Genomic DNA, 23,111 nt, shown 5'->3' with positions numbered 1-23,111 from the left:
ACCTCTACGTTTCTTTTGTGCTCAAATAGTGATTAAGACAGTAGTGTACTTTGTGACTGTTCATAACAACACTTTGCACTAAAATATTATTTCATGGGCATACAAAGATACTTGAATGAAAGACTAGAAAGCTGAATAAGAAGTGTTTTTTAACACTTGAATAAATAAACCCTTTGTAAACCCTTGATAGCCTTGTAATAAACCCTTATAATAACCCTTGGTATATTTTTATTCATTACATGTTATTCTCTGGAATGTCCTATTTTGATGAATTCTGTCTTAAACCTGCAATTCCTTCCTACAAGGGAAGTCTTATAAATTATGTTATATATCAAATACTGAGAGAGAAAAAAAAAAATGCTTTTCCGAGTATTAGGATCTCATTATAAATAAATTCTTTTTTCACGATTCAGACCAAAACTCAAATTTAATGCACAGAGATCCTTGGCCCCAGTATTTAGCTGAATTTTAGTGGAAAGGCAGAACTAAAAGAATCCCAATTCAAATTAACTTATTTCACTGAAGCTTTGAAAGTATGCAAGTCCTGTATACATACCTGCTGTAGGCTGAAATGGGGAAAAGTTTACACTTCAGTTAAGGCAAGATTTGCAACAGAACAATCAAAATTATGCTTTAGATGTGAAATTATCATCTAAATGGAGGAATATCATTGCTGGACAAGTAGTAATTTAAAAGTCTCAGTGCACGAACATGTCAATGCAAAAAAAATCCCAAAACCACAAGACTACAGTGAGCATTTAGATACAGCAGAAGGAATGTTAACTCAAATCTTACTCCAAATTGGGTTACTATGATTATTAATCACCTCATTTATATACACACCCAAAATTCATACAGGAAACGCACTTGCATCTGTTACATTTATGATTTACAGAAGGATTTTGTTGTTCTGTACACAAAGCTCTAGTTCTTGCTTGACAGACAGTCGTTTACAAGAACTAAACAGTCAACACAAGTGCAGTTATTCTGAAGAGAGGATGTGGTCAGCCATAATTAAAGGACATCATGTTTGAAGATGCATTTTTTTAATTACTCATTTAAGTCAAAATATGTGAATACTTATAAAAAGCTTAACCAAATGGAACAACAGCAAGTGTTTGGAGTCAGGGAATGAACTTCTTTCTCTAAGTCCCCCCTAGGTATTAGAAATGGGTAGTTGTTTTTATGAAAATGTTTACTTTTCCCAGTAAGTTCATAGGAGGTTCATCAAACGTTAAACACTAGGAATGACTGTTTATTACAACTGGAAAGTGTATTTGGCAAGGGCAATGAAAATGACTTCCACAGTATATGCAATTTTAAGGTGATCCTTCAGTATACATACTAAATTGCATTCCACAACAGGTTTCTGTTCATTTCATATCACAATAAAAGGAACACACCCAACATTCCTGTACAGCAGATACTGCAAATCAGAGCTTGTCCTGCCTTGAAGGTAAAAAGTCCTTGAACAAAAAAATTACTTTGCAAGGAAGGAACCTCAGCTCTGTCCTCGTATCATTCTTTAGTGTCATCAAACATGCTAGAGATTTACCATATTAAGATTTGTGAAGAAAAGTAATTTCTGTAAATTTGCTTTATATGTAATAGATACATCACAACCCAATGACCCTCTACCCAAAGGTAGAGGCTATGACTGCATTGCCCATGTACAGATTCTCACACTGTTTGAACAAGCCAGACTTTAGATCTTTGAGCTAGCTTTTGCAGTCCTATACAGCTAGCCATAATGGTGATCTAACATACTCATAATGTCCAGCTCTATCACTCTTAACTATGTATTTTCTACTATATCTCTTAATTCCCATCTCATGTGACTTCAATATACTTTCATATATATATTTTATAAATTATGCACACAAACATAATTACACAATGTGTGATTACACAATAACTAAAAGGCAAAATAATTTGGAAACGTATGCTTAAATAGAGAAATTTCGCTTCCTAAGAAAAACATATTCCAAAACAACTTGCATTTAGAAGTAAAAAAAAATTATAAACAGAAGTTCAAAATCCTAAGTACTCCAGCAGAAGTCCTGTAGTAGAATAAACAGAGGTACAGGAGACCAGAAATTGTAACAAGAAATAGGAGACAACGTGATCCTGTTATGAAAAAGGCAAATCTCATTCAGATGCATTCAGAACAGCATCATAGTGCTGGACTATTGAGCTGCCAGAGGTGTCTCAGCTGAAATACAATGTTCAGTTTTATCTCCAGCACTTTTAAGATACAGGCAGACAGAAAACACTCAGAGGAAAAAAGCAAGAAGAAAAAGAAAACATGAAATACGATAAGATTGAGTGATACAAGTTTCTTTAATCTAGACTGACAGGAGATGCGATAACAAACATGTAATAGAGCATCAGATGATCAGCTGTTCCCTAGTCCATCAATGACAGGAAGTAAGATTTATGTTGGGAAAAAAAATCATAATATGTAAAGCAGTGCAACAGATGATTGAGCAGATCTGTGAAATCTTTGCCCCTGAACCTCAGGAACAGTACAAATATCTAGCAAGAATAAACTGTCTATCTAATCCATTCTTAGAGCGGGAGAATGGCTCAGAAAAGATCCTACCAAATTCCCTTCTAGCCTTGCCTTTCTGTGATTGTATTATACAGAATTTATCTCGTAACCTTGTAGTTTCAACAAAACGTGTAAGATTATGCTGAGGAAAATCCTGAATTCTAGAAACAAACTAATGCTAAATCATTTTTATATTTACTCCATTGACTAGACATAACCCCAATTCTTCTGTATACACTATCAAACCCTACTGCACTTTTTTCCTTTCAGTGATTATTTCTCCTTTTGTATATTTTAACCTATTTTAACCCTTAAAAATTGTTATATTAATGCTGTAACAAAAAGCAGTAACTGCATGCCTATATACTTAAATATAGAATATCTGCTGGGAAAAAAAAAAATATTTTTTTGTTTGCATGTCAGCCCACAAGCCTTTATTCACATGAGAATATGGAAATTAATAAAACTACTTCCTATTTTAAACTTTAATTTGGCTACTTTCTCTTGAAGAAAACGAGGGAGTCACAGGTTATAACCAGGACTTCAGAGGAACAGGTTTTTAATAAAAGTTGGTTGGTTGTGAGCAGAAGAAGTTCCTTTGGCAGTATCATTTACAATTTCTTTGAAACCTCAAAATAGTGTGTAATATAACCCACTTAAGAAGATGGTTTTAGCATCAGCCATAAAATAAAAGTAGACACATTTCTTCCATGCTCTGTTTTTTCAATCTGTATGGCTGCTACTTAAAATGGAGCCTTCAAAGATGGTTTGAAAGCAGAGTGCTTCATTCTATTTCAAGTACTCTCCCATGAAGTTTTGTGCTGCTTGCAGCATGAACAAATCCACTAAATTAGAATAGGTTGAATTTTAAGGCACCGCTACAAGTAACTGCCTCAGCCTGCTTCTTGGTATTATTTACAAAAATAAATTATTAAAATAAATAGCCTAATTACTTTTATTATAATGTATAAATATACAATGTTTTCTTTTGCACATGCAATTCCTTCTCAGCCCTTTTTGTTAGACGTGTAAACAAAGAAGGAAGGGAAATCTGCCAAGTAATAAACCCATGGTATTAACAAATCCAGTGTGTTGTAGAGCAAAGTCTGATTCTCCTGAAGACTGCTAATAGATCAATCAATTTTCATTTAAGCCTGACAGAGGTTTGGTTATAACACTGTCACTGTCCACAGATGTTTTCAAATTACCTCCAAGTTTCCTGGTCAACAAGACCAAGTCTTGATTGTTTTTAATTAGGGCTTGCTAACATAATATGAGTAAAACTGGCACTCTGTAACAAAAATGTTTGAAAAATCATGTTATCTTGTCAACCAGGCCATTACTTTTCCTCATCAAGTTTTAAGAGAGACTATTCAGGTTATCGATTATGGCCCCAATCCTACAAGCAGAATTGCTAGTACTGTCATGCTGACTTCATTGGATCTTGTCTGTCAGATGGTTGCATCTCCTTTCAGGTTAGTTCTCCGTTCTTGCACATTCACCCTGCTCTAAAGCTACAAACCCCAAACCAGTTATCTGCACAAGAAAGGAAGTGCCACATGCTAACATAACACTGCACTAATCCTAATCCTTTAACAGAGTACCGTCCTACCATCTAAACACAGCGAGTTGTTTTTTTTCCAAAGGAGTAATTTTAGTCAAAGTTGCAAAGCCTTCTGCAGGGTCATTGTTCATTTAATTTCTCAGGTACCCTTTTTAAAATTGTTAACACCCATTTGAAAATTATTATTTATACACTTAAACATACTTTTCTGCTTTCATTTTTGCTAGAGTTTGTTTATGCTTAAAATATTTTCTTCCTCAGTCTCCTATTTTCCTGTTCACTGAATCAGGAATACTGGGTGTTTCTGATGATTTCATGGAGAATATATGGAACTAATTACAGAACACAGACATCAAAAACTGTGGCTTTCTAAGCTTTAATTAACTGCGGTTTCATGGGCGGCTATTCATCACAACCTAGGAAGTGGTTCAATGTGGGGTTTATTATCAGTTTAAATAGTCAAAGTGTGAAGCATTGATTCCACCTGAATTTTCCAGCCCATAAAAAACATGTTTTTCTGTGAACTGCAGACATTGTTTACATTCTGTTGAATCCAACATTACATAAAGTCATTTATTGCATTAGTGTACCAGACTGAAAGATCTGGTGAGATCTTTCTAACCATGAGATATCTGTTGATCCAGACAGAAAGTGTGCCTCAAAGCCATATGATCACAAAGGTCGAGACCAAACCTTTTCTCTACAGATATCACTTGAATGCTTGACAAAACAGTTTCAGATATAAGACAAATAAGAAGATAAATTTAAGTGATGGTAAAAAGGCATGTTTTAGAAGTACTGCAGGTGGGATTCCTTCCACATGACCTGCAAGATATGTTTAGATAACAGGAACCAATTCTGAAGGTTCTCAATACTAAAAATGACGTGTAATTGTGAGGTACTGCAAAAATTATACTTAAGAAGCAATGTCAAACAAGTCAGCTAAATTGACTAGAATGACTGCTGTGCTTTGCTGAAGAAAGAGTCAATCTACTACTTGGTGGAAATCTTTTCTCTGTAAACAGTCATATGGGTAAGACACCTGTTTGCTGAGGTGCTGTTATCATCATGTTCTTAGCTTTCTCCATTATATACTCATAGAACCATAGAATGGTTTGAGTTGGAAGGGACCTTAAAGACCACCTAGACCCAACCCCCTGCCATGGGCAGGGACACCTCCCACCAGACCAGGCTGCCCAAAGCCCCATCCAGCCTGGACTTGAACACTGCCAGGTATGGGGCACCCACAGCTTCTCAGGGCAACTTGTGCCAGCGCCTCACCACCCTCTGAGTGAAGAATTTCTTCCCAATATCTAATCTAAATATTACCTAAATATGCAACTTAATTTAAAGCAGTTTTGTATCTTTATCTGTGCAGTCACACTGGACAAACATGACTTGCATGAATGAAAATTATTAATAGGATATGTCAGTATAATCCACTTGGGGAATGAGAGAAGAATTGTCATTTCAAGTACATCACTATAAACTTAATATAATTTGACTAAATTCATATGGATAAAAAATTCCATCTCTAAAATTATACTCGAGTTTAAAAGTCGGAAGAGAACATTTTGCTATTTGAAGTTATATTGTCTGCTCAAACAATAAGGATGTGGATTACCTTAACAAGAACTGCGTTATAAAAGAATTCAGAGAAAAACAAAGATGCTTTAGTAAGCAACAAAATTACATATTGACATATCTTTCTTTTTTTTTCCTATAGAAAGTACTATATCAGTATTCTCACAGAAAATTAAACCAGTATGAAATTTGAGATAAACAGTGATTGTGATCTCAGTATTATAATATCAATGCTATCCTTAACACAATTTCCATCAAAGTTAAATTTGTCCTGGTAATCTTTACTTCACTGATGAAACTGCTCCATGATGTATAATTCACTCACTCAGAAATTTAGAGGAATAGGTAGCAACAGTGAAATTAGATCTCCGTGGCCAGTACTTTATTCTCAATTTAATAAACACATACAGAGACACAATTATTTGCCAATGAATTAATCAATATATATTTTAAAAATAATCTATTTATACTTGGATATTATGGCCATTGCTTTGATGATGTGGTCACTATTTTTCAGAGTCCAATACCTAATATTTCCTGTTGAGGGCAATGGGATCTGTTTGTTTGAAAATCTGCCTGTCAGCAGACACGCTATCTGTACAACAGAAAAGAGCTAATCAAAACATCCACAGATTTGAAAAGCCTATAAATTGAAAAGGGTAACATTATCTATTATTGCAATTTGAAGTGTGTGCTTATCACTAGATGAATAGAAATAACGAACATCAAATTTACATGCAATAATAAAACCAAAGATGACACACTGTTAGAATAATGCTAAAGTAATTTAGCATTAGCCCTGACAAAAACTAGGGGAATATCATTTGTACTGAATGATCCAACAATGACAATCTGGCCAGTTTTCCCTCCTTAGGTAACTTGACCATAATTTTCACTTTCTCCTTGAAACCTCAATATCTAGCTGCCCAAAAAAGCTGCCACCCTTTTCTGAAGCAGAAAATATCAGTGGAAGGTGCAATGAAGCAGTGGCCTATTACACATGGTGTTCTGTGTCCAGTAACAGCCTGCAACAGATTCAGAATATAAAACATCACAGAATCACAGAATTGTAGGGGTTGAAAGGGACCTCGAAAGGTCATTGGGTCCACCCCCCCCTCCCAAAGCAGGTTCCTTAGAGCAGGCTGCCCAGGTAGGCGTCCAGATATATCCAGATATATCCATAACGAAAAGTTCACACGTTGCACCTATACAAGTTGTGGTCCTTCCCTGCTTCTCTTTGCGAGCTCTCTGGTTGCTAGATTAGGGCAGTGATACTTGTAAGTGTTTGATTAAAGAAAAAAACGTGTCTTGGTAAGAAGTATTTCGTAAGAAAATATACTCTCACACTATTAGGAAATTGGATTTAAAGAGAAATTAAGAATGGAATGTGGCATTTTTTTTTTCTTAAAACTGTATTGTTAAAATGATTTGCCTGTTTTCAGATTTTTATGATGACATCCCCTTATTATTTTGCCACTCCTCCAAGCATTAACCATGAAATTTAGACCAGACCTTACCTACAAATTATCCACTGGCATTTCTGTATAATAGCTTTGTACAGTGTTGCTTTGTATAGCTTAATTCATAATGCTCCGCAGACTGGCATGATTGTTTTTAAAATTATTATTACTTCTTTTTTTTTTTTTTTTTTTTGTAAACGGCCTGAAGAGCAAAGGTGGTGTTTCTGTTCACACTGAGACAGCTTTTAATTTATTGATCTCCTGAATTCCCCTACAATTTTTAAGCACTTGCAGGTAATGAAATATCAAACCTTATTGTGGAAATGTTTTTATTATTATTAAACAGCATGACAACTCTCTTTTCCAAATTAAAGAAACACTTCCCTAATACAGTTTTTAAAAATACTAGGTGTACTAGTAAGAGATGGAAATTGAGGCAGTAAAAGACAAAAAAAAAAAAAAAAAGAAAAAGATTATGCTTAAAACAATGGTTGACAACCACAATCTCAAACTAATCACAAAAGACCCGCAATTGTACCCGTTATCTAAATGAAAATCTATCTATCTATCTATTATTTACTAGCACTGTTACAAACAAACATTAGAGTTTACTTTACTCGCTTTTGTTTAATCTTAATTCTATGCAAACGTATAAATAAATCCTTAACTACATATAGGCATAGGCAAGTAACTTGCAAAAGTAACAACTGAATTTACTTTGCTCTTCCCCAACAACATTGCCTCAAAGGTAAGGCTGTAAATTAAGCAGGAGTGTAACGCTGCTCTGCAGAAGATAACCAGAACAGGCTGGTTTACTACAGCAGAGCAGAAGGCTGCCTGAAGAGTGCTTTGCCTCTGTACAGGGGACTTTGCACAAGGCTCAGCTTCACCTTCTGATCCCCTCTACCACATCACAGATGTGCAGGTGTGGCCCTTAAGCTCTAGTACTTTTAGATGCGTTTTGTTAGAAAAGTAGTAAATTACTTCCAAATTGTTTATCATTTTTCATCCATCTAAATATTTAGTTCTAAAAGTAACTCTACTTTTTATTCTTAATGACGATTGGGAATATAATTGAAAAAACATCTGACAATTTTTCCTTTTTTCATTGTACTGCTGATTTCACCATGTCTTTTAGTTCCTGGTGTAAAGCTGGGCTGTATTCCGAAGTCTTTTATAGCAGCAAAGTGCTGGTTTCAAAGTTATGAACCTTAACTCTACATTTATGTTGCATCAAGAGACATACTTCTATTTCAGAGCACCTAATTGCTAGTTTTCTTTTTTTCCACATGAAAGGTGCCTATGACTTTCTTAAGCAGAAAGGCAATTAAAAAATGTAAGTACAGTATTTAAAGTTACATATATGGACAGACTGCGAACAAGAGGAGAAGGATTATAGAATTTACTTTGACTAAAATACATGAATTCCAAACCAAAAAGGCATTACGCAGATGACTCAAGAACTGTAAGTATTTTATTATTAACCTTTGATTACCCAGAACACATCACATTGAAAAACCTGAAGACAACCATGTTCAGAAGAGTTCAGTAGATCAGAGTGATTTTTAAAAGATAAGCAAGGGTAACCCTATTAACAGCTTACATATCAAAATCCTACATGTATGTGGCTAACTGCCCCGACAGCTAGCACATTTTAACATTGTGGCATTTGGTCCTTTCTTCCCAAAGAAATACAGATGACTGAATGACCTTGATAACTCAGGTCAACTAAGTCATCTTATTCTCCTTGGCTACCTAGTCAGTTCAGTCTTGCCACCCAGCAGAGAAGTTTGGGGTCAGTTGCACAGAATTAGCAGAATTTGTATCCAAAACGATTTTAGAGGTTTCAAAGTTTTGATTTATTTTTTATTTTTTTATATTTTTTTACATTCACACACATATATGATACGTAAATGATCTTCTCAGTAAAGATCCAAACTGCAATGTATTAGAAATGTCCCATGACAGATTTAGACTTTCTTTTGACGCAAAAATAGTTTAAATAGACCTACTGAAAACAAAACATTTGAGAATTCAGTTCTTCAGTTGTACTCACTACACCAACTATTCACCAAACTATGAAAATATGGACTTCTAACAAAATTACCGTAGCATAGCATGTGTCTTGCTAAAGACTGTCAGGTTGTTCAAGAGCTATTTGCCGTGCTACTAGAAGAGCACTTTGAACAACAGATCTCCCCTGAGAAACTTTCAAGCTAAGTGCTACCAAAAGACACCAGGGCTACGTACTAGACAATAAAGCATTGGATTGATTTAAATGTGCACATCACTACACTGAAATTTCCCTGATCACTTAACAAACAACTCTAGTGAGACCTGAGAACTGTTGCACATGGTGTCAGGACAGTTATGGAGTTTCCCCTAGGTATCCTTTCGCAGATGAGAGGGAAGGGCTATTAGGAAATACCAACTTTGTATTGTCTATAGGGTTATATGCAAAATTTATTCCAAAGGGTGCGCCGTCTGCTTTCATACATCCATTTTTCAAGTGCCATTAAGCCAGGTCTTTCATGCACTAAATTGCTCCCTTCAATTGAAGCCTAGCAGTTTAGTTCTCCTCGTAAATGATTCTTAGCATTTTTCTTCCTACAATTTATTGCCTAGTTCAAAACTAGAGTGAAATGAATACTCAAGCAGCCTGAGCCCCTGGAAATGTCTTTTGCCAAACAGAAATTGCCCTCTGTTCTCATGTGCAAGGTTTTTGCTTGTTTCCATTTTTTAAGCAATTGAAGTTCTTCGTCAATGTGTACCAGCTATCAGCAGTCAACATGGAAACAACCCTCCTGAATTCTTTCTCCAGCACCCTAGTCAGAGATAATTGAAAGAACAGATTCAACAGCTTTGTGATTATCTAGACTTTCCCATGAAAACAAAACCGAAAACTTTTCAACAAATATCCTGGCTTCTTCAGCCAAGCCTTTCATCATCATCGTTAAAAAAAGTTTTGAGCACTTACGATAAGCTAACAAATGACAGCTCATAATCCCCATCTGTAACACTAGAGGCCAGGTACTGCAAAGACAAGACAGGTGCAAATTTTGGTATTCCCATAGTGCTTATTATCTATTCCTTTTTAGAAAGGAAACGATTTCTCTTAATGCCACCACCAATACCCCACATTAATCTTTCCTCAAGCAAACTCCCACCCTGAAGCTACTACACAGTGTTATTACCCTGTCAAGATTTTTTCTCCTGAATTTAAAGAGGTGCTTCTGCCAGTCCGTGGTGTTAGACTGTGCAGTCATCTACAAAAGCACCTCCATTACTCCATTTTTTAGCTTGTAATTCTGTAATTACTAAGGGTCCTTTCAGATCTGTACCATAGGTAAAAAGATGGACAGATAAACTACACTAAGTAAGTCTTTTCTTTGTTCTGTCCCAAAATTTCTCCTTTCATTTCTGTTTTCATCTTTCCCTACCAAAATTATGGCAAGAAAAAGCAGCACAGTACACACAAATAAAGAGTTACCGAGCCCCTGTTTTATTGGGATAGGACTGTGGCATGACTAAACTAAAGACAGTAAAAAGGATAGGGACATATCATTGAACGTAACTAAAATAGCAAAACTGAAAATTATGGTGCTGCTTGAAACCTAGTACCAAGTGTACATTTGCTTACTTTTTTTCCACTATCAAGCATGTCAGACACAACATCTCAGTATTTGAAACCATAAAAAAATCTAGGACTGTGCTAGTTACACAGGGCATTACTTTGAGAATAGGACAGAATCACTTTGGTTTGGGATTTGTAGAAAGCCATCAGCATGCTTTCTCCAAAAGCTGCGAATAACATGTTGATCCTGGAAATTTGAAAAGGGATAGTCAACTATACAATTATATAATGCTTGAAACATAAATATATATATATATATATATATATATATAAAAATACAGATAAAAGTACCCCAGGAGGAGAAAAAAAGAAAAAAGAAACACCCAAATACTAATGAAAAACGTGAGAGGTTTTTTTTTTGTTGTTGTTGTTTGTTTGTTTATATCCGTTAGTATAATGGAGCCATTTTTCTCATTAAGAACTCAATCTGAAATGGCAAAATGAGATGAATGACAAAAAATTATTTATTTTTAAATTTTCAGTTTTGATGTTTAACTGTGTTTTACTCTAAGTACACAACCTCATACCCAGAATATACTCAGGACTACAATGGTTGAAAATTATTTTCATTATTGATGTGTTCCTTGCTTATTAGCAGGTATAAACTTAACAGACAACGAAGTCAAGTTGAATGATACAAGTAACACCAAAGGTAACTGCTATGGTAATCCACAAGGCTGGTATCTCCCCCGAGCCCATCTTCTCCATATTCATGTATTCTATTCCTTGCATCATTAATGCAGACTAGATTTTCCGTATTAGTATCTTTCCTAGTTTAATATACAAATTATTATTATTATTTCTGCTTTTTCATCAGTTGGCAAAATATAGTTCTTTCAGATCATTCCCAAACAGAAATAATATTACTTAAGATCCCACAAACGCTAGTCAGACCGCTCCCAGAGTCATCACATTCCAGGAGAACTTTGAATTGTCTCTTTTGAAGAGAAAAGACACAAACACTCCTCCTTCTACCTTTAACTTGTCTTTCACACTTTTTGATATAAAACAAGAAAAAAAAAAAGAGCACACAAAAGCAGAACATATATGCAAGATTACTTGTAGAATCCTACAATAAACTAAACGATAAACCATGCAAAATATGTGTTTTCAAATTAATTAAGTATGGATGCACGAACTTGACTGAAATACTAAGAGAAACCCAAATAAAGTTTCCAAAAGTTTTCAATTAATGAAAATAATCACTGACAATAATAAATATTTATTACTAAATGCAAGCCTAATAAAAGCCCGTAGCAGCTTATAGACACAAAAGACAAAAGATAGCATCATGAATTTGAAATACTTTTCCAATCTATTTCCAACATTTTTTCACATCTTAGGGCATTTAAGGAGGTTAAAGAGTGTTTGCACTGAGCTGTCCTAGTAACTGCTTTAATTTTTTTTATGGTGTCCATGTGACAAAATGAGATATAGTCACAAGGAAACATGACATTATGATTTTATTAGAAGATACCCTTCAAAGGTTCTTTCTACTTCAAAGTTTTCTTTTCCTTTCATTGTAGCCACATGGATAATAGCCATCTTCATTTGTGTACTCTTTGTAGTTTTTTGATTTACATGAACTGAACCTGAAGTATGTCTCTATCTATGTATTTGTGGGTAATCTTTAATATCCCAAAATAAAAAAAAAAAAAAAAAAAAAAAAAAAAAGGAATTCTTTAGTCCTCAGCACAAACCTAATGCAAAATGAAATCCTCAAGGAAAGAATTAGTACAAAAACCTCTCTGACTGGCAATGCATCATTCTTTGCCACACACAAAAATTAAATGATCAAATTTGCAACCTTGAGCATCTTTAGTTTATCGATTTATATGGGCTTAGGTTTCACTGTACGTAATCAGTGGAAACTCTGCACACAGAATTTTTGTTTAAGAGTCCTTCACAACATATGAAGGATTTTCACAGTCCTGTTTCGCTTCATGTGGCATTCCAATGTGCTTGTATACTCTCCTGCTGCTTCATGCAACCTTAGCTTAAACAACCCTGAAATCATGTTATTTCTCTTCCAGATACTTTTGATTACTTCTTGAGAAAGTGCAGGTAAAGCCCTTCCTTCACCTTTGTTTAGGAGATCAACAATGTCCTTTGTGATGCTTCTGGATGGATTTTCAGTTATTGCAGCCAAAGTTAGGCCTCTCTTGGGCTTTGGTCCTGACATGTGAGATACACATCTGATATCTCTGGAATCTGTGGGCTTTTCAAAGGAAGGGAATGCTAGGTAAGAGCTTTCTTTCTTCTCTTCTTAGTATGCACTTTTTCTATTAGTATTTGAATTTTATTTGCATTTTTTCATTAAAAAAGCTCAACTTAAAAAGATTCCACAAACAAAACTAACATGCTCAACACTGAAAAAAATTCAAAGCTTAGCTAATTTGGATGAAATAGAGGAACAATTATTAGATGGCCTTAAACAGATTAGCTGCATAATATTAATCTTAAGCGTTACCGTTAATAGCAAGAGCACTACTAACATCATCTCTCCATCAAAGAAAAAAACCACACCTCTCTTGGATTGAAATCTAGGTAGCCATACAGGTACTGCACCAAAATCACAGAACACCTGCCAAATCACTTTTAAACCAGGTCAGCCATTTAAGACCCTTCTCGGATTTTGCTCTTCATCTTCACTTGCATAGAAGAGGGTTAAGTCTGTTCTTAGCAAAGATCTTTGGCAAGATCTTTCATGACAAATGACATTCTACCATATGCCAAAAAAGAAGGGGGAATATAGTCACCCCCAGCTTCAACTTTAACTGGAGCTGCTTTGTTCTGAGTGCCCTGAATAATTAATAACTACTTTGGCAATCAGTCATGCATTCCTTAATGGCACCTCAGGCATCAAGTATCCCATTCACCCGCTCCCCCAAGTAACAATGGACTTTATTACATCAAGTTTTCTATGCCAAACTTGTAACTGACATAATTTAAACTAAGCAAGTCACTAGGAAGACTGAAGCTCCAACACACTGTAGGAATTTATAAGGTTTCCCTCAATTGCATGTGGCTACTATATGGGTTAGAGTTGTAACTGGGGACAAGTGAGGAGAGGAAAAGAAATGAAATATGGATTGCTTTTTGCAGTAAATTTCTAGGAGGTTTTGGTGCCAAATACATAACTTTTAATAAATGCATAGCTGAACAGTCAAAATGCAGAACAACCACTAAGAAGCCCCTAGTGAATAATGCAGCTCACCAGTAAGCGCTGACTAAGTGACAGGGCATAGCATGAAAAGAGTGCCTAAGAATAACAGTCGTGCCGAAAGTAGCAGGAGAATTTTAAATTAACACAAGCTAAATTTTCATAGCAGAAAAAGGTTTTTCAACACTTCCTTCCACTTTACAGTATTCCAGACTAAATGAACTTGCAGCTATAGAACAAAGAGAGCTAACCAAAATTGCAGAACATTCTTCTAGATGCACTCAGACTACACAATTTAAGTTGGAAGAAATTCAAGTAATTAAAGTGCAGTTATCTAGACCCTCAAGAAATCTTCATGATTTTCTCAGGAAGCATTCTGCTTGTATACAGTATATGCACTGCTTTTAAGCAGTGCCTTATAATGCCGTGTTAAACCATCCTATAAAATGATGTTGCATCTAACGACATCAGAACTGCTGGGAGTCCTTTTGAGAGGCTAAATCCTAGAAGTAAGGTAACCAGATCAATAGCCATTCTCCCCCTACTTATTCATCATCTGAAAAGTCCGTTTGAAATATAATATACAAAGTAAAAATATATATATACGATAAATTACAGGAGATTTAAACAAAGCCATTCCTCTTGCTCTTTAAAAGACCTGAAAATGTGTCCGGTGCCCCTCTCTGTGTGTGGCCTCCAAATACAGAAACAAGCTTGCACTGTTTTATTTCAGTTTTGCTTCATTTCTCCCCAAACAATCTCTCATTGCTAGTCTACCAGGCATCTACCCCTCCCCCTTTCTTTTAAAAAATGAAAAAAATATATTTAACTGTTTAGGACCAATTCATATAAGTGAATCACTAAGCAAATCAGATGTTTTTGCAATAATTATTTAAAATTTACACTTAATTCCTATAGCTGACAACTATAAATTTTAATTTATCTTGAAAGGTAGGATGATATAGCCTTACAATTGTAAGGAAAACACAACTTTCACTTTTCAATTGCTTTAGGTACAAGAAGCAGAAGATCTAATCCTGAAACTTAATACAGACTGCATTTACAATCCAGTCAGTTAATTATGCAACCTGAAATGTGAAATTGTATTTTGTATGGCTTATTAAAACAGAATTTTTCAAGAAAAATCTCTCCATTAAAGAGATTGGGAAATTAATTCTCACAAACCTGTTGTTATACCATGCATTTTGAAGCTAGCTTTGAACTCCTGTGACAGGAAAGGGGCTGCTCTTGCCTGTTACATATGTGAGAAAGAAAATAGCTTGGTTTCTGCAGCAGTTTGTATGTGTACTTCTTATGCATGTAAACTTTATTATTGGAGGGAAAGAGGGACTAAAAAAATGCATCCTACAACCCCAGTTCTTTTCGTCTACTGAATAAATGTTCAGCGTTAATGATCTAAATATTTTGAAGATTAAAATTATTTTGAATTGTTGATAATTTAAATCATAGAATCATTTAGGTTGGGAAAGACCTCTAAGATCACCATATCCAACTGTTAACCTAGCACTGCCAAGTCTACCACTAAATCATGTCCCTCAGCACTACACCTACACGTCTTTTGAAAACCTCCAGGGACAGTGACTCAATCACTTCCCTGGGCGACCTGTTCCGATACTTCACAACCCTTTCAGTGAAGAAATTTTTCCTAATATCCAATCTAAACCTTCCCTGGCGCAACTTGATGGCAAACTGAGTCCTGCATTGAAGATAATTATACTTACATTTTGGTATTTTTAGGTGCATTTGTCCAATCCATTCCACAAAAATTGGATCATACATAAGTCAGATAGACATGTAGCAGATAGGATGTAATACTGGAGGGCACCTACAATGAAATCTGGCCTCAACCCACACAAAGCATCTATTTAGTGTTTTTCTTTTACCATTTTCTAAAAGTAACATATTTATTAACTTCTGCTCTCTGTTATAAAAAGAGCTTAAACCAGCCATACTCCAAGCTGGTTTGCATGCCGACTGACATTTTATTTAATTTCAAAATTCATCATCAATCAGTCATAGTATTCTACTAACAAAAGTGTCCAGCTCACAAGAGAGACAATTATGCAGATCAAGCCCTTAATCATTTCAGGTATAATACTTAGTTAGGCCTAAATATTTACAAATACTTACAGGAATACAACATGAAATAGCATGTATATATACTACTACACTTCACTTACATCATTATCAGTATACTAAATGTATTATCTATAAGATTATGTATTGTTGAATAGAATAGATACACAGAATTATTCTATGCTTCTTCTCCATAACTGAAGTTTTGCAAAGGAGGAAAGAGGGGAAAATGCAAAATGGCAATAGCAGTAAGCAAGCCAAATGCATCGAGCGAAGCACATGTCAGTAAGGTTAGAACATGGATTCTTTTGATCAATTTTTTATTGAGTTTGCAGATATTTCCGACCAACCAAATACCACAAACCACAAGATGACTTAGGAGATTCACAAAGTGAATTATGAGGAATTTTAAAATATTCATCACTCTCTTTAAATACAGAATATCTATTATGTAAAAACATGTCAGCTCCTGTTCCACTGCATCCTGATGCTTCAGAATGTTATCTCATCCTCAATAATCTATAAACATTGCTTTGCTATCAGAGATCTTTTACTTTTTTTTTTTTTTTCCCACCAAGTGACAAATTTGCTGACGGTTAAAATACCCATATTTTAGGCAGTGACTAGTGTTTAGTACCTGTGAGTTACAAGTGTTAACCAACATTTGAGAGAAGTCTAAAGTACATTTTTCAGGAAAAATGCAGTGGAAATTGAGTATTATGCATTTTCTACTTTGTCACTATAGTAAAACAATTCAGGAGAATAACAACTTTTTTTATTTTTGAACTAGGTATAACCATTTGGCTGTGTATGAAGCAGCTGACTAACAAGAACATTAATTTCTTCAATCTTCTTTGTAACTTCCCAATGCCCTTTAAGTGTCATGCAGCTGATTTTTCTTATGCTGATTTTTCTTCTTCTCAAAGCAAAAAAAAAAAAAAAAAAAAAAAAAAAAAAGTGGCTTTTTCACAATACTGTATTAGGAATGCAAACATTTTATTCAAGTTTCCACATAAACAACCAAGCCCACAACTTCCCAGTCCAAAGCCATCCAAGACGAACCACAAGAACACTTGGTTAGTTAAAAGGCAGAAACAACATGTACAATTCTGGAAGACAGATTATTCATTATTGTTATTATTGAGAAATAAACAGTAATTAATCCTAAACTTTGCAAAGATTCTTTTGAGCTACCACTTCAAAGATTGTTTTCCTGAAATGCTCCAATCCTGAAACATGTTACTTACTGGCACAAGAAGTGTATAATGGATGCAGAATCCAGGTTGAGAAGGAAAATATTCATCAGACACAAATCTTATTCTGATCTGGTTTCCTTTGGAGATTTGTCTGCTTGGCACACTACTGGAACCACACCAGCGCCCTAAAACAGTGCCATCACTAGGCTCTTCAACTTCTACAAAGTCATACCTGAACAGAAAAGAAAATTACATGTTTATTTACTGGTAAATTTCTATAAACTTCCTCTTTTAATAAACAGACTGACTCTGCAGCTTGCATTTTTTATTATTATTTTTTTAATGCTACAAGTATGCTATCAAAGGCAGCTATTTTAAACATAGCTTCCAAGTTGCCACTGGCTTAAATACATAATAAAATCATGCAGTGAGGTTAAAAAAATAAGACCTAAGTTAGCATTTTGAACATGAGTACGACTGAACATGAGTACGACTGCTTGTTCCTTTTATGGGAAACAATTACAATATACAGGATAGGGCAGAATGAAGTCAGAGAAAAAAATGAAATTGCTTAAGCCTGGCACAGTAATTCATACTGCAATATCACTAGAAATATACTGCATGTTACCAGGGAAAATTCAGTGGCTTTTTGGTACTGAAACCTGCCCTCTTGTAATAGCAGTGGTGAGCAGACTCCAGGAGGTTAAGGTGGTTTAGGGAAACTTGGAAGCACATTTCAAGCTTACACATATCCCAGTGAGACATTTGTGAAGCAAAGACCCAAATGTACCACGTGTCAGAAAGAACCTGCTATTTTGGTACTACTGACAAGAGATATATGGGTTGGGAGCTTTAAAAGAATGAAACGTACATGGTTTGATTTAGTTTCATTGGTTTTTAACGTGTGGTCTGGGTATCCCTGGGGATCCGTGAACTTCAAATAGCTCCATGAAAGGTAAGTAAGAAACGCCAGTCAGTTGTCATCCATAAGCTTAAATATGCCCCGCAAAGGTCCTCGCTTCCCCTGCAGAATGTTTAGGGGCTTCTCAAGTCATAAAAACACTGAAAGCCACTGCTCTAGAAGGCATGTCTGGTTTTAATATTTTAACCTGTTTCATGTCAGTTCCCCAGCTGCCTACTGACAGAATAAACAGTAGGAATTTCAGTCACTTTTCCCCTGCTGGAGCTTGAAAAGCTCTAAGCCGCAGCACCCGGAGAGGCTGAGGAAGGCAGGAGAGTGTTGGTGAGAGGGCGACTGCTGCCACTGCCCCACTGCGGCCTGCTCGGGGGAAGCCTCCACCTCTGTGGGGCTGCTGCGCTCTCTTTCAGGTCCTGCCATGCAGTGAGGACACCTCTCACGGAAATCTAAACTGGTAAATATCCCTCGGTCCTTTCCGAGGGTACAGACAGACCTACTTCTGATGACAGCAAATATCCACATTCTGAAAAGGAAAACACACACACACACACTGCCAAACACACTGAGCAACATGAAAATTATTACGTTAAACATTTTGTATTGAAGCTTTTTCTGGATTTTTTTTTCAGTAAAGCTAATCTTTATAATGATTCCCAGTTCCCTAGTTAGACAGCAGGCAATAAATTCTTGTGTTGCATGTTTGTGCAAGACTGACTTGCACATTTATTATCTCCATTTAAAGGACCAGTACTTTTTCCACTTAATTAGAAATGAATGCAATGAATATGCTCATTAAGTGTGTTCAAAATGTATTACTGCCATGTACTACAGTTTTAAATCTTTGTTGAACTTATGATACTAATTACTTCATCACCATCTTTTTTTTTTCCCCCAAACCACTAATTCCTTTAACTGATCCGCCACTGTTTTTACTTTATGATCAGGTATACAATGTATCACAAAGGCAACTTGTACATTTAATTGCACCAAGACTTCAGAGTTCACCGTATTTACCAAATTCATTTTGAGCACTGAATTTTATTTTATTTTTTAAGATCAGGTTACAAAATTTCCAACAATAACCACCTTTTTATTTTTCTAGTTAAAAGTATCAAATAACTCCTCTCTATCTACTTTTCTGATTTGTAAGGAGTGAATCAGTTAATCATTATGTTTATCAACTTAAGCTTAAGATGTTTGGGGGTTTAGGCATAGTACAGGTATCAGTGCTGCTACCACAACGTACACAGCACTTTCTGCTGCACCCATTGGTCTAATAGGACCCCCTGAAGTAAAAGACAAATTCAAATCCCACAGTTTAAACCCTAATTCTATTAGTTGAGACATAAGTTAGAGGAGATTCTGAAAAACCCAAACAAAATTCAGCTTTCTGAAAAACCCACCAGGTCCAGATAACTCTGTTTCTCTGTGTTTTTTAACTTTGGTCATTCTCTCCTTGATCTCTGTATGTGGTATTTGTAAGCAATCTGTCTTTTGTAATCATAATCATTTCCAAGTTTTTCAGTGTTATCAGTCCCACCTTGGCTGTGTTGTTTCTCAGTCACCATCTCCCACCCTAATACCATTCTGACCCTCAGAAACCCACTTGTTTCCAAGGGATCGATCCAGATGTACTCTCAGCACTTTACAGCACTCGCGAGTTCTGCACCCAAGTGTGCACAATTGCCAAAACCCCTGTTTGAGGGATTTACTAAAACCTACTTTATAAGCCAATCAAACATAACTTTCTCATGGCAACTTGATACAGTGCATACAGCACTAAGTGGTTTACAATGATTGTTCCCTTTCTCTAAAGTCTCCCTCAGGACGTGTAGACGATTTATGGGTTTTGTTGTTTTGCCTTTTTCATTTGTTTGTTCAACAAACAGGTTTGGTGCTTGTAGATAAAGTTTCTGTTTTCAAAAGCAAATATGAGATATGAGTACTGGTTTCTTACTTCTGGACACAGACATAGGCAAATCTTTAGGAACTCAGTCTACATCAACAAAAAGAGAGACCCTCACACATTTCCTGGGCATCATGACACTTTTAGCCCCTAGCTTTATTCCCATCAGTTATCTAGGTTGAACATGCTGCAAGAGACTGCCAAAAGGATCTTCTGTGCAACTGAGAACTCCTAGCACTGCACATGTTGACAGAAGTTTGAACTTGCTGCAAAACACAACAAAATAAAGAGGTTTGGATGCTTTAGTGTTTACAAGACTGCTGTGCACAGTGCTGTGGCTTTGTGTCACAGGGCTAAAGAGCGGCAGGGACATCACAGCCATCCAAAATTATCTCCCCATAAAGAGAAGCTTCTCCTCAAAAAGCAAGAAAAGCAGGATAAATAATCTAGAATTGAAAATACATTTTCTACCTGTAATGGAGTTAAAAAAAAAAAAAAGTTTAAATGCATGTTGAAACCAAAAATCCTTCTTTTTTGTGCAGTGTACAAACCAGAAAACACAACCTTCTTTGGCACAATGACTAAAAAAATGCTCTTGTGCTGCATCTATGTTCAATACATTACTCAAATATTAAATTTGAGTAGTCTCATCTCCTTTCCCATGATGAAAGATGCTTTTGCCCTTAGTCACAATGTCGATAATGCCCTCCCAGATATCTGATGCAGAATGTGTATTCCTCTTCCCTAAGGCTGAGATGCCCAGGACCTTGAATTGCATTAAAAACCTGAACAAAACAATTTATTTGAAAAGGACAAAGAAGCAATATAAGGAGCTCTGAACTTCAATGCCTTTCCAACCAGGAAATATATTTTCCAAGGGAATGTGTTTTCCTCTCCTTTCTCTATTTTTCTGTGGTTTGCACTGTCATTTGCTAAACGTTTTCTGACAGGCTGTTTACCTTGGCTTACAGTTTTGTGACCTTTGCACAGCCTCCCTCTGCCTTCAGAATCCCACAAATATATCAATGAATGTAAGGTGCAGAAACCCACATGGTAAAGCATTTTGTTGTATCAGTGACATGGATCTTTCCATCTTTAATAGAAGTGCTAGACAAAAATCTAGAACACCCATCAGAACAGCTTGAGAAAAGTGAAATTTATTTTTCCTTCCCCATTTGATAAGCACTGACTTTTTTTTTTTAATTAAGAAAAAGGAAGTTGATAACAATCCCTGTCATTTTTTTCCCCTGTGGGATGCTGCATTATTTCTATTCCAGTTTGTTCTAAAGCATATGGAATTTAAAGGTTTTCCTGGTGACAGCAAAACAAAATACCTACCTCAGACTTGGGCCAAAAGCATTCAAGGTATTCTGGCAGTTCACCAGACAAACTGTTATTGAACAGAACTAAGATGGTTTATATTTGGGCAGCTTCAGTTTTGGAAACAATGGAAATTACTAAAAACTGTCATCATGAAAATATCGTTTTTATCTTTTTCCAAACCAAATTTTGTAAGGAAAGTTTCCTCTTCCTCTGCCATTAGTATTTGAAATAATTTTCATTTTTATTGCTGAAATATTTAAATTTCCTGTGGAATAGAACTTTTAGTTTCTATCATTCAAGCTAGACTGTATGGCTGTATAGACAGAAGTGTCAAGGTACTGGCAAAACCTCACATGGTCTTCACCTCTTAGATCACTTAAATCACAGCTGCAAGTAATCATACTGCTCTTTGTGAAATAAGAGAAAGAAAGAAAGAAAGGCCAAGCATTTAGCTTGAAGGGTTTTTTTATTATTATATTTATTTTTTAAAGTTTGCCTGCCTCACTTGTAATAAATTCTGGAAGCCTTCCTCAATCAACTGAGATCTCCAGTAACACTTTATTGGGAAAATTCATGTTTATTTGGGTGGAAAGGGGAATAGTGGGGCATGATAGAGGCACTCAGGTCCACGGTATCTTAATGGCAGACCCAATCTGTTTAACCAGCCTTGTTGTTGCCCATAGATCGATGCATCGTAAAATCTCCAGCAAAAATGGATGATGAGACATGGAGAATGCAAAGCTCATGATAAAGAGCAGAGAAAATGCGAGGGCCCCTAGAAGGAGAAGTTCTTTGCTGTTACGCATACTACCGCTCCCTCTGAGGTAGTTTTCCTTAAAGACTGAGGCACAGAGAGACAAGATACATCATGTGAAATAAAAATCAAAATGAGATAAGAAATTAAACAGTTAGTTACAGTGCAGGCACTTATGCACTATTTTTCAATTTGTGTGAGAGGAAATCTTACTTGTGGTAATTTTTTCCTCCAATGTGGCCACACAGTACAACCACCTGCCACCCAAATTTGCAAGCTTTGGAATGGTTATTTAATTTGTTATCATTCCAAGTGCATTAATTTACTTCATACTGTTTTGTATTTATCGCCAGTACACCATATCCACCTGAAGAACTGTGGACTAGAAAAGACTGGCCCATCAGTCCAGCAAGTCCACCAAGGCCCATCAGTCCACCAAGAAGTAAATGCGAAGTTCCTGAAATCACAAACCTCTAAGGGTGCACATTTGTGCAAGTTCACTATTAATAACTCAACTCGCCACCCAGGTGACAGAGGAAAAAAACTCTTCTGGCACAGAAAGCAAAACTTCCAGGAGGAAGGGAAGGGAGAGGGTTCATTGTCTGAAGTGTTGACCCTGTGGCAGCATCAGCAAGTACTCAGCACAGAGTAAAACTTCAGTAAAGCTGATCCCACTCTACATTAACAGAAAATTTTGACTGGGGGCTACTTCGAGTGACAGTAACAACAGGATATTGGAAGAAAACTCTCTGTCAAAGACTACCAGATATAAATTTTTTAATATTTAAAATATTCTCTCTCCATTTTGTCTTTTCAAAAAGGAAGCTCTGAAAAAAAGGCTCCCAGAGCCATAGGACTCCAGAGCATTGGCAATTTCCCCCAGCCTTCATCCTTCATCAAGGAGGACTTGGCAGTGCCTTCGCTTTGCAAAGGTTGCAGATTATCCAACAGTTGAGAAAT

General features: G+C 35.9%; 1 protein-coding gene across 2 annotated transcripts in view; it reads right to left on the bottom strand.

The window, feature by feature from the left end:
- PDGFC (platelet derived growth factor C) overlaps window positions 1-23,111 on the bottom strand; it is a 120,854-nt gene that overhangs the window by 15,754 nt on the left and 81,989 nt on the right. For both annotated transcript variants that reach the window (XM_040554502.1, XM_040554501.1), the window contains one exon: window positions 17,301-17,481. In XM_040554502.1, coding sequence (XP_040410436.1) covers window positions 17,301-17,481 — 181 coding nt within the window. The remainder of the gene's footprint in view (window positions 1-17,300; window positions 17,482-23,111) is intronic.

Source organism: Cygnus olor, chromosome 4 (assembly GCF_009769625.2).
Source record: "Cygnus olor isolate bCygOlo1 chromosome 4, bCygOlo1.pri.v2, whole genome shotgun sequence".
Lineage (NCBI taxonomy): Eukaryota > Metazoa > Chordata > Aves > Anseriformes > Anatidae > Cygnus > Cygnus olor.
The sequence above is the reverse complement of the archived record's forward strand: the minus strand, read 5'-3'. Positions and strand labels throughout refer to the sequence as shown.